The sequence below is a fragment of the Eurosta solidaginis genome, chromosome 1, assembly GCF_040869045.1.
Source record: "Eurosta solidaginis isolate ZX-2024a chromosome 1, ASM4086904v1, whole genome shotgun sequence".
Taxonomy (NCBI): Eukaryota; Metazoa; Arthropoda; class Insecta; order Diptera; family Tephritidae; genus Eurosta; species Eurosta solidaginis.
The window spans coordinates 251,558,361-251,571,099 of NC_090319.1; the positions used below are offsets into that span (position 1 = coordinate 251,558,361).

At 40.9% G+C, this 12,739-nt stretch overlaps 1 protein-coding gene and 1 long non-coding RNA gene across 13 annotated transcripts in view; both read right to left on the reverse strand.

Annotated features, from left to right (window-relative positions):
• Positions 1 to 496: 496 nt before the first annotated feature.
• Positions 497 to 2,516, reverse strand: LOC137242025 (uncharacterized). Its single transcript, XR_010950055.1, has 2 exons — positions 1,379 to 2,516; positions 497 to 1,308 (listed from the first exon to the last, which is right to left on the reverse strand). It is a non-coding gene; the product is annotated as an uncharacterized lncRNA (long non-coding RNA).
• A 357-nt stretch (positions 2,517 to 2,873) lies between these two features.
• LOC137237099 (succinate--CoA ligase [ADP/GDP-forming] subunit alpha, mitochondrial-like) overlaps positions 2,874 to 12,739 on the reverse strand; it is a 94,160-nt gene continuing 84,294 nt past the window's right edge. For 2 of the 12 annotated variants that reach the window (XM_067760347.1, XM_067760348.1), the window contains 5 exons: positions 11,267 to 11,440; positions 11,090 to 11,190; positions 10,964 to 11,003; positions 5,683 to 5,863; positions 4,801 to 5,612 (listed from right to left, as the gene is read on the reverse strand). In XM_067760347.1, coding sequence (XP_067616448.1) covers positions 5,841 to 5,863; positions 10,964 to 11,003; positions 11,090 to 11,190; positions 11,267 to 11,440 — 338 coding nt within the window. In that variant the 3' untranslated portion in view covers positions 4,801 to 5,612; positions 5,683 to 5,840. Of the gene's footprint in view, positions 3,190 to 3,259; positions 5,613 to 5,682; positions 5,864 to 10,963; positions 11,195 to 11,266; positions 11,441 to 11,488; positions 12,164 to 12,739 lie in introns of those variants that run through there. The other 10 variants (XR_010948818.1, XR_010948820.1, XR_010948819.1 and 7 more) reach the window with 10 other exon arrangements.

Consider the following 12,739-nt stretch of genomic DNA (forward strand, 5'->3'; position numbering starts at 1 on the left):
CCATACTAGTAATTATAAATATCTTGTAGATGCCACATAGGTGTAACCATACCCTCAAGATATTTCCGTTCAAATCTTGTGGTGTACACGTAAACTTGTATTTGTTCTAAATTATTCACCACATTCTAAACATAGAAAAGATGTATTAAGTGTTTGCGTAAATACCATTGTGATTACAATATGGACAAACATTCAATTCTAAACTTTTCGTTGTTACATCAATTGTTTCAGCGTGTTGTACACGTAAATAAAAATTCATACTTGAATGTATTTTCGTCTTCCAATCGCATAATTTACATTTTAAATAATGACTATTAGGCATATGAGAAATCTCATGGTCCAATAATTTGTTGAAGCTTGGTGTAGCTGCTTGGATAACACAAAATTTACATTTTGCACCACGTTCGTTATATTTAAATTGTAAATGTTCTGGTTTCTCTACACGATGCATAAAGTTTAGATGCTTTTTCCAACAATGTGCTGAATTTAATTGAAATACATACATTGGGCATTGTCTCATGATAAATTTTCCATAAATATACTGAGCCTCTTTATGTAGGCTCTTTTCTTAACATCTAATTCTGGCCGTACAGGATATGACAGTTTTGCTTCAGGTTATAATCCACACTCATACTATTTTCAGATTCTGTTTCATAATTTTCATCATTTTCAACATTGGACTTTGCATCAACATCATTATCATCATCGTCATTTTTTGATAACTCTGTTTTAAGCTTCATATTTATCAAAGGTTCATCTTCCTTAGTATTAGAATTAGAAACATTGTCATCTTCGGTTAAGTTTTTATCAAGTTTAGCTTTTTTCCTAGGTTTAAATTCTTTACTATCCGTACTAGAATTAATACCATCATCAACATTTTTCGTGGTCTGTTTGAGTTTTTAAATTTGCCAATGGTTCGCCTTTATCAGTATTAGAATCAGAATGGCCTTGGCCATCTTCACCGTGTTGCAAAGTAGGCGACACATGTTGGTGTTGATGTTTGCGCATATTGCGGATATGTTGGTGGTTCACTAGTCATTAATTGTTTAGAAGTTTCAACTTGTTGCGTTTGTTGTTGTTGTTGCTGGCTGATGATGTGGTGTTAACGTTTGTTGTACAATTTATTCGGGTGATTGCACATATTGTTGGTGTGTTATAGTGCTGGAAATCCTTCCGATATTGAAAGTCCTTGATTAGTGTAATCCCCACGTAGTGAACTACTCCTGTGACCGCGTCCGCGGTAACTATTACATCTGAAGGCGCTTAAGTTATAGGCATAGCTGACATCGCTTATATAACAGGTTGACTCTAAAGTAAAAACCAAAACAAAATATTAGAATCAGTGTTTATGAATAACATATTTAAAATAAGCTCTTACAACAACGTGATCGGTGGCTACATCCCCGTGAAAGTAGTGTGGTGTTCCTCCTTGTATAAACGTAGATACTGGATGTGCTCAACCGTGCAGTTTTCTTCTAATTTGAGCAAATGTATGTTCTTACAGCCACAGCTGGAATATTTGGGATATTTCTATCCTCACATCGTCAAAATCAAATTACCTAGAATGAAAAAAAAACTCATATCAGTAAGAATAGATTAAAAGTTTTTAATATAAGCCGAAAAGTGTTCCATAAATAGGGCTCCACACATAGCTCTTTTCCAAAGGCACAAGAGAAATTTCAGATAACTAGAATCAGGACCTGGTAAAGTAACTTCAAAGGCGATTTAGTCGCCACTACTTCGTATGCGCATTTCTCTACGCTCCCTTTCGGCATGCATTATCAATTTCGTCATTACTATAAAGGCCATCTTGCTCACAGCAATCCAACAATCTATTTGTCCGCAAATTCGTGGAACTAAATTCCTAATGGAAGGTTCCTCTCCAAAAACTCTGTTTACAGTCTTTCGCCGTGAAAACGAGGGCAGTGAAATATTACATGTTCTGCGCCTTCCAATTCGGACGGACAGCTTGGACAGAAAGGATCCTCCTCTATCCCACGCTTATGTAGATATTCCTTAAGCCACCGTGCCCGCTCAATATCTGTGTGAGATGGTAATTTAGTTTGCCGTGTTTTCGCTCGTACCATTCCGCTATATTCCGGACTAGCATGAAGGTTCAGCGCTCTTTTCTCGAATCTTCCCGCCGTTCTTGCCACCTAACTATTGTTCGTGACCTTGCGGTTTTCTTAGCATCTTCAGATGGTCGGCTGAATCCAATGCCATACAGATCGGCCATTTCACCTGAGAGTAGATCTACTGGGATTTTCCTGGATAAAACATGGATCGCGTCGTCGGAACAGCACATGCTATTCGTATAGCAGTAATGCGGTAGGCTGCTAGTATATCTTTTTGGTGGACCATTTTAGATCTGTGCCATACTGGTGCTGCATATAATATTATAGAGCTGGTTACGTTGGATAATCGCTGACGGGTAGCTTCGCTTGGGCCGCCGATGTTGGGCATTATTCGCGTTAGGGTTCCACTAACTCTAGAAACTTTGTCCCCCACCGCCCTGAAGTCCTCCCTAAAAGTTAGTTTTGAGTCAATGATTACTCCTAGATATTTCAAGGAGGGCTTTGAATTTATTTGAAAATCTCCTATGGTTAGGACCAACTCATCCCCAGTCCGCTTTGAGCTCATCAGAACCACTTCTGTGTTATTGCTAGCCATCTCCAGCCCCGTGTTCGTCAACCATTCCTCTATTCTTCCCATGGCGTCATTACATAATCCTTGGAGCAGATCAAGTTTCTTGGCCACTGCTACCACGACAATATCATCTGCATAGCCGACAATTTCCGTGCCTCCGGGAAGGTGGTTTTGTAGCACCCCGCCATACACCGCATTCCAAAGAGTTGGACATAGAACAGATCCCTATCTAATCTATCTATCTATCAAATTATTCGGAGCAGGTACGGAACTTGTCTTGGGACACCCAAAGTGCACCCACGCTTCTCATGGCTCCAGCGGGTTAGCGGCTTCCTAGAACTTAAGCCACTTGCTGCTTCTAGATCTGACATCTGTCAGCTGGAGTCTTAGCCCGGCAAGCGCAGGGCACGAGCACAGAATGAAATCGATCGTTTCCTCCTCCAACTCGCACTTCCTACATCTGCTATCACTGACCAAGCCTAATTTAAAGGCATGTGACGCCAGAAGGCAGTATCCAGTAAGAATACCCGTCATGAGTCTAGTCTACAGTTTAATGATAATAAAAATATAAGAATCAGTGTTTATGAATAACATATTTTAATTAATCTCTTACAACAACCTGATCGGTGGCTACATCGCCATGTAGGTAGTGTGGTGTTCCACCTTGTATAAACGTAGGTACTGTATGTGCTCAACCGTGCAAATTGACATTAGCAGTAACATCATTTACATAAACATAGCTTGGTATTTGTGAAGGCCTCAATATAGCATACATTGGTCCAGTTCGGTGTGCACCAGCCACTGGTACAAACACTTTTGAATGCATAGCTTTCATATAGGATGGATGTCCAGCAGTGCTCCGGTTGTGCCAATATGTAATGGGCTGCTCCGTCTCTTGGTACGGCTGTATAGGTATAGGCGGGTGCAATGTATTACTAGGCTCAAGATCGGAAGGTACATAGATGGCTCGAAGACGCCAGAGGGGATTGGAGCCAGAGTTTTCGGACCCAGAACCAAAATATCAGTAACTCTAAAAGCACATCCGAGCATTTTCGAGCGGAAGTATTTGCCATAAGTTAGTGCGCTAAGCTGAACCTTCAGCGCTGATACCCCAAAGAAACAATTGCCATACTCAGTCAGGCAGTCAGGTTCCACTAAAGGCACTTGCGGCGTTCGAAATAAAGTCAGCACTTGTCCTTCAGTGCGTAGAAAAGCTGAATCAATTAGGAGCACACAACGTAGTACTGTTGGCCTGGGTCCTAGGCCACAGGGGAGTGGAGGGCAATGAGCAGGCGGACTCCATGTTTAATTTGTTGCGTCTCTCCCACAAATTGTCAACCCCCCAGCAGATCCTTGCAGCGGGTCTGCGCCATACTCTCCTCTTCCGGGAAGGTATCGACCCCAATCCGGGTCCTTCTCCTGACCCCAGTACTGAGAAATGGGTTTGCTGCGTTTGCCGGAAAAGAATCTTTTTAGGACGGTCATATATATAAGGGCCTGAAATATTTCAATGAACTTCCTAATCACATAAAAAGTAGTAATAACTTCAATACTTTTAAAAAAAGTTTATTGGAGCATTGTAAAACCCTTCCAATAAGATAGTTTTTTTTTCTTTTATTTTTTTACATGATATACCGATACTGGAGCGCGAAAAGGGAATGGTAATAATGGTAGCAGCAAAATACAATGCATCCGGCCCTAAGGAAAAGAAAATCGGTCGCCACCTGTAACTCCAGACAGTTCCAACAACTAATTTCGCTGGAATTCGGTATTTCCAGCTGGTATTTACTGTTGCTGATCGGAATCATTCGCATTCCGACAGCATAAATATAACAATAATGGACAAACATTCAATTCTAAACTTTTCGTTGTTACATCAATTGTTTCAGCGTGTTGTACACGTAAATAAAAATTCATACTTGAATGTATTTTCGTCTTCCAATCGCATAATTTACATTTTAAATAATGACTATTAGGCATATGAGAAATCTCATGGTCCAATAATTTGTTGAAGCTTGGTGTAGCTGCTTGGATAACACAAAATTTACATTTTGCACCACGTTCGTTATATTTAAATTGTAAATGTTCTGGTTTCTCTACACGATGCATAAAGTTTAGATGCTTTTTCCAACAATGTGCTGAATTTAATTGAAATACATACATTGGGCATTGTCTCATGATAAATTTTCCATAAATATACTGAGCCTCTTTATGTAGGCTCTTTTCTTAACATCTAATTCTGGCCGTACAGGATATGACAGTTTTGCTTCAGGTTATAATCCACACTCATACTATTTTCAGATTCTGTTTCATAATTTTCATCATTTTCAACATTGGACTTTGCATCAACATCATTATCATCATCGTCATTTTTTGATAACTCTGTTTTAAGCTTCATATTTATCAAAGGTTCATCTTCCTTAGTATTAGAATTAGAAACATTGTCATCTTCGGTTAAGTTTTTATCAAGTTTAGCTTTTTTCCTAGGTTTAAATTCTTTACTATCCGTACTAGAATTAATACCATCATCAACATTTTTCGTGGTCTGTTTGAGTTTTTAAATTTGCCAATGGTTCGCCTTTATCAGTATTAGAATCAGAATGGCCTTGGCCATCTTCACCGTGTTGCAAAGTAGGCGACACATGTTGGTGTTGATGTTTGCGCATATTGCGGATATGTTGGTGGTTCACTAGTCATTAATTGTTTAGAAGTTTCAACTTGTTGCGTTTGTTGTTGTTGTTGCTGGCTGATGATGTGGTGTTAACGTTTGTTGTACAATTTATTCGGGTGATTGCACATATTGTTGGTGTGTTATAGTGCTGGAAATCCTTCCGATATTGAAAGTCCTTGATTAGTGTAATCCCCACGTAGTGAACTACTCCTGTGACCGCGTCCGCGGTAACTATTACATCTGAAGGCGCTTAAGTTACAGGCATAGCTGACATCGCTTATATAACAGGTTGACTCTAAAGTAAAAACCAAAACAAAATATTAGAATCAGTGTTTATGAATAACATATTTAAAATAAGCTCTTACAACAACGTGATCGGTGGCTACATCCCCGTGAAAGTAGTGTGGTGTTCCTCCTTGTATAAACGTAGATACTGGATGTGCTCAACCGTGCAGTTTTCTTCTAATTTGAGCAAATGTATGTTCTTACAGCCACAGCTGGAATATTTGGGATATTTCTATCCTCACATCGTCAAAATCAAATTACCTAGAATGAAAAAAAAACTCATATCAGTAAGAATAGATTAAAAGTTTTTAATATAAGCCGAAAAGTGTTCCATAAATAGGGCTCCACACATAGCTCTTTTCCAAAGGCACAAGAGAAATTTCAGATAACTAGAATCAGGACCTGGTAAAGTAACTTCAAAGGCGATTTAGTCGCCACTACTTCGTATGCGCATTTCTCTACGCTCCCTTTCGGCATGCATTATCAATTTCGTCATTACTATAAAGGCCATCTTGCTCACAGCAATCCAACAATCTATTTGTCCGCAAATTCGTGGAACTAAATTCCTAATGGAAGGTTCCTCTCCAAAAACTCTGTTTACAGTCTTTCGCCGTGAAAACGAGGGCAGTGAAATATTACATGTTCTGCGCCTTTCAATTCGGACGGACAGCTTGGACAGAAAGGATCCTCCTCTATCCCACGCTTATGTAGATATTCCTTAAGCCACCGTGCCCGCTCAATATCTGTGTGAGATGGTAATTTAGTTTGCCGTGTTTTCGCTCGTACCATTCCGCTATATTCCGGACTAGCATGAAGGTTCAGCGCTCTTTTCTCGAATCTTCCCGCCGTTCTTGCCACCTAACTATTGTTCGTGACCTTGCGGTTTTCTTAGCATCTTCAGATGGTCGGCTGAATCCAATGCCATACAGATCGGCCATTTCACCTGAGAGTAGATCTACTGGGATTTTCCTGGATAAAACATGGATCGCGTCGTCGGAACAGCACATGCTATTCGTATAGCAGTAATGCGGTAGGCTGCTAGTATATCTTTTTGGTGGACCATTTTAGATCTGTGCCATACTGGTGCTGCATATAATATTATAGAGCTGGTTACGTTGGATAATCGCTGACGGGTAGCTTCGCTTGGGCCGCCGATGTTGGGCATTATTCGCGTTAGGGTTCCACTAACTCTAGAAACTTTGTCCCCCACCGCCCTGAAGTCCTCCCTAAAAGTTAGTTTTGAGTCAATGATTACTCCTAGATATTTCAAGGAGGGCTTTGAATTTATTTGAAAATCTCCTATGGTTAGGACCAACTCATCCACAGTCCGCTTTGAGCTCATCAGAACCACTTCTGTGTTATTGCTAGCCATCTCCAGCCCCGTGTTCGTCAACCATTCCTCTATTCTTCCCATGGCGTCATTACATAATCCTTGGAGCAGATCAAGTTTCTTGGCCACTGCTACCACGACAATATCATCTGCATAGCCGACAATTTCCGTGCCTCCGGGAAGGTGGTTTTGTAGCACCCCGCCATACACCGCATTCCAAAGAGTTGGACCTAGAACAGATCCCTATCTAATCTATCTATCTATCAAATTATTCGGAGCAGGTACGGAACTTGTCTTGGGACACCCAAAGTGCACCCACGCTTCTCATGGCTCCAGCGGGTTAGCGGCTTCCTAGAACTTAAGCCACTTGCTGCTTCTAGATCTGACATCTGTCAGCTGGAGTCTTAGCCCGGCAAGCGCAGGGCACGAGCACAGAATGAAATCGATCGTTTCCTCCTCCAACTCGCACTTCCTACATCTGCTATCACTGACCAAGCCTAATTTAAAGGCATGTGACGCCAGAAGGCAGTATCCAGTAAGAATACCCGTCATGAGTCTAGTCTACAGTTTAATGATAATAAAAATATAAGAATCAGTGTTTATGAATAACATATTTTAATTAATCTCTTACAACAACCTGATCGGTGGCTACATCGCCATGTAGGTAGTGTGGTGTTCCACCTTGTATAAACGTAGGTACTGTATGTGCTCAACCGTGCAAATTGACATTAGCAGTAACATCATTTACATAAACATAGCTTGGTATTTGTGAAGGCCTCAATATAGCATACATTGGTCCAGTTCGGTGTGCACCAGCCACTGGTACAAACACTTTTGAATGCATAGCTTTCATATAGGATGGATGTCCAGCAGTGCTCCGGTTGTGCCAATATGTAATGGGCTGCTCCGTCTCTTGGTACGGCTGTATAGGTATAGGCGGGTGCAATGTATTACTAGGCTCAAGATCGGAAGGTACATAGATGGCTCGAAGACGCCAGAGGGGATTGGAGCCAGAGTTTTCGGACCCAGAACCAAAATATCAGTAACTCTAAAAGCACATCCGAGCATTTTCGAGCGGAAGTATTTGCCATAAGTTAGTGCGCTAAGCTGAACCTTCAGCGCTGATACCCCAAAGAAACAATTGCCATACTCAGTCAGGCAGTCAGGTTCCACTAAAGGCACTTGCGGCGTTCGAAATAAAGTCAGCACTTGTCCTTCAGTGCGTAGAAAAGCTGAATCAATTAGGAGCACACAACGTAGTACTGTTGGCCTGGGTCCTAGGCCACAGGGGAGTGGAGGGCAATGAGCAGGCGGACTCCATGTTTAATTTGTTGCGTCTCTCCCACAAATTGTCAACCCCCCAGCAGATCCTTGCAGCGGGTCTGCGCCATACTCTCCTCTTCCGGGAAGGTATCGACCCCAATCCGGGTCCTTCTCCTGACCCCAGTACTGAGAAATGGGTTTGCTGCGTTTGCCGGAAAAGAATCTTTTTAGGACGGTCATATATATAAGGGCCTGAAATATTTCAATGAACTTCCTAATCACATAAAAAGTAGTAATAACTTCAATACTTTTAAAAAAAGTTTATTGGAGCATTGTAAAACCCTTCCAATAAGATAGTTTTTTTTTCTTTTATTTTTTTACATGATATACCGATACTGGAGCGCGAAAAGGGAATGGTAATAATGGTAGCAGCAAAATACAATGCATCCGGCCCTAAGGAAAAGAAAATCGGTCGCCACCTGTAACTCCAGACAGTTCCAACAACTAATTTCGCTGGAATTCGGTATTTCCAGCTGGTATTTACTGTTGCTGATCGGAATCATTCGCATTCCGACAGCATAAATATAACAATAAAATTATATAATGTGTAACAAAATTAACGAAAATAAGGCCAAATAAAAGTTGGAGCAAGGGGGATTGGAAACACGTCCTTTTCAACCTCCCATTATATGTTGAGCTGTGCTAATCGGAATCTTCATGCATTCCGACAGCGTCTTTACTAAACAAAGTTGAGGGGTGATTGGATACACTTATTTTCAATTTCCAACATCCAAAGACATGTTTAGCTTCATTGATCGGAGACTAATACATTCCGAAAGCTTAAAATACACATATAATTGAAAAATATAAGTTCCAAATTTTGTTGTCTTAAGCTGGGAGCACTGGAGGATTGGAAACGCGTCCTTTCCAACCTTCCTTTAATGAGTGGCTCCCAGACTCGTCCCTCTGTCACGCTAGTAAATATGCTGATCGGAATCACATGGCATTCCAACAGCATATTCAATAGAAATAAGTGATTATAACAATGAATTGTACTTAGTAGTTTAAGTTTTGGGCCTAAACAGCCGTAATAATAAATAAATTAAATTAAAAAAATAAATACTCTTGTCAGTGTTTCACGTGCAAGGGATGGTTGCATCGGACAGGTTGCTCTGGGCTAGATTCCAAAATCCAGCGTCCTCGTAACTTTTATAAATCTTTTGTGGCTCTTGTTGTTCACGGCCTCATTACATTATGAGGAAATACGGCACCTGAGAACACAGCCGTTTGAAGCTAAAAAACACAAGCATGTCTTCAGTGAACTCCACAAACAGGCGTCGGACCTCTATGCCGGTGATTCCTGTACTCAAAGAACAAAACTAGCAGAGGAGGAACGCACTCTTCCTAGGGAAACGAGAGTAGTCACTCTAGCCCAACTTCGAGCTGGATAACGTAACAGGTTAAACTCTTACCTATCCACAATCAACCCCGACATACAAAACATTGTCCTGCTTGTAATGTGTCCCCACATGTCACGAACCATCTCTTTAACTGTATTGTGCAACCAACGCCTCTAACACTCCTCTCATTATGGCCCACCCCTGTTGAAACAGAAAGTTTCTTTGGACTCCCGTTAGAGGACATTGATGACAATTTGTGATCGGTCGCACCTATTGGATGGGGCGAAGCACTGCTACTACAACAACAACAGGCGGACAACACGGTAAGAGAGGCAGCAACTGCATGACCCATCGATCCCGAGCCGTTCCTGCCAGTTGGCCCACAGGGGCATCTATTAGTAGAAGAAAGGGAAATAGGGAAGAACACTGGTGCAATATGCCAGGCCTGAGTCAATCTAAGTTACTGTTAGGGGGTTACAGGACAACTCGATATAGGGCATTAATAGGCCTCTCAAAAAGATAACCTAAGAACCCCAACGGCTATTCTTACAAGACACTGTAGACTGAACAGTCACATGCAAAAGCTGGGTATAGTATCGAACAACACATACCGATTTTGTGATGGATCAGCAGACGGTGGACCATATCCTTCTAGATTGCGGCGCAATTTCAAGACGTAGGGCTAAGTTTATGGGCTCACCATGGCCAGAGCATTCCCACATTTAATCCCTCAAGCAAAGAACACTGCTGGTGTTCATCAAGGAAGTCGGCTAGGATGAGGTGCTGTGAAGGAGATGTGCAAGTCACTGTGCAATCCTCAATAAATGATCTATCTATCTACGTTCGGGTAACAAGCACCATTGTGGTACTAGCCCCACCATCTCGGGAACTATTGATATGACTACATTAAACCTTCTAGGGATTGAATATTAATAATGCCGGCAATGCGAAAGTCTGCTAAAATGCACCATTCTCCATGGAATGCTCGATATATAACTTTCCACGTTTTGAAACAGTGATGAAAAGAGCAAAATTTACAATAATTTTAACTGGCTGTGGGTAGTAAGGTGTTGATGTCCTCTCTTAACGCAATGTAATGACAACTGCGATGCAGGGGAAATGACAAAAATCTTGCAAATCTACTGATAATAATTCATTTTTCCTCCCCTTCTATGCAGTTCTATGCATACATACATATGTATTTTTCTCTCCAAATGCTAATTAAAAAAATTAATTGGTTTTCACATGAACTTCGAACTCTGTCGTATTTGCATTCTTCAGTTGATTATCAAAAAAAGCATGACAAATTATCACTAAAAAATTCATACATGTTGCTTATATATTTAATATGGTAGCCAATTTACTTACCCTTTCTGGTGCGATGATTCCTGGACAATCGGGCCTGACTAGACGCGATTTTGTTTGCCTTAAGAGAGCGTGCTTAACGCGAACCCTATCATGTTATGGCACAACTTTGGTGATGCAAAAAATCAAAGACATTTCTGCTTCTAATGCTTCTAGGATAGCAGCAGCAGCTCCCGGTGGCACCACATAAATAACAGTTGCAGGCCGATCAGTTGCCTTTTTTGCTCCGGCTACCTATTCAATTTTAATTCACATTACATTATCTACTATTGCAAGTTTTAATCACTACAAATCAATATAAATTACCGAAGCAAATACTGGCAAAACAAGATGCGTAGTTCCAGCCTTTTTTAGGGAAATACATCCAACCAGTTTGGTACCGTATTCCAAAGCATGTTGCTTGTAAAGTACCTTGTTTTTGTAGATTTCCTTTGATTTTGGCATATTCTGAGCTGAATCGCAACCCGGCGGATATGCTATCTATTAGAAAAATATAACATTTTTTTTATTATTTAAAAATGCACATACGTATGAATGAAAATCAGAAAGTAAATAATGTTGTTGTTGTTGTAACGATAAGGACACTCCCCGTTATGGACTTTGGTGGTCCTTTGCCGGATGCAGATCGGGTACGTTCCGGGAACCATTAAGGTACTAGCCCGACCATATCGGGAGCGATTTAGTTGACATAAAACCTTGTAGGCCATCCCGTCGATTCTATACAACTTAATATGGTAACGATTTAAAAGACGGTGCACCACCCAATTTTTATCAAAAATTATCAAACGTGGAATAAAAAGGCGCGCTTCGAGCTCCGTTTTTATTATTATTTGATATTTTTAAATTAGGTGGTGTACCGTCTTGTAAAACTTTACCCTTAATATTATTTTGGGCGAAGGCCGCCAACGCAAAAAGATGGTCTCTGCAGCAATATTCTTAATTTCCGTCACATGTCACAACTCAAATTAACTTAATGTTATTTTGGGCGAAGGTCGCCAACGCAAAAAGGTGTTCTCTGCAACAAAATTTTTAATTTCCGTCACATGTCACAACTAAAGGCACAAGATATTTTTCGTTGTAAACAATTTATATTTTTTTTGCGTTTCAATTTTTCCGGAATAATTAATGAACTGTCATTTCGATGACAGCATGAAACGTCGATGTGTTAGTGGAGAGCGAAAAAAGCTTTGAATGTGTGGGTGAACTGGTTACCTCCGTCTTGTAGGGGCCATCATGGTTGGCCATACTGTATAACCTATAGCTGAATCGGTTGCGGTGAATAGTGGGGAGGCTCCATTTGTAGCGGTAATACATAGAGTTTCAGTTGCATCTGAGTATAATACGAATTGAAATTTAGTAGTACGAAATTTATGCGGACTAATTTCAGAAGAGGAGATAACGCTTAACGCCTAGCAGTCCATATAAAGCTTAAGGGTATATGTGTATACATATATGTAAATGAAACAAAGCTATTATGTAATTTGGCAGTGTAAATATTAAAAAGTTTCGACGATAAACAGCTACCTTGAGGAAGGCCATTGTTTATTTATTCTGACTGTTTACCAAAAGTAACTCTCACTTGGGTAGGCACCTTGTCGTTGGTGTGAGGGCTTAGCCGAACTCCATATCGCCCGACTCCGAGGCGGAGGGGTTTAGGACTGGCATCTACGCCGTTTCGCCTTATGGGAGAGCGGCGGGCTGTTGGTGACCAAGAACCTAATCCGGGGTGTTATGCGGACCGTGCCTATTGGACGATTTGCAGCCAGGGGAAAAATTCGG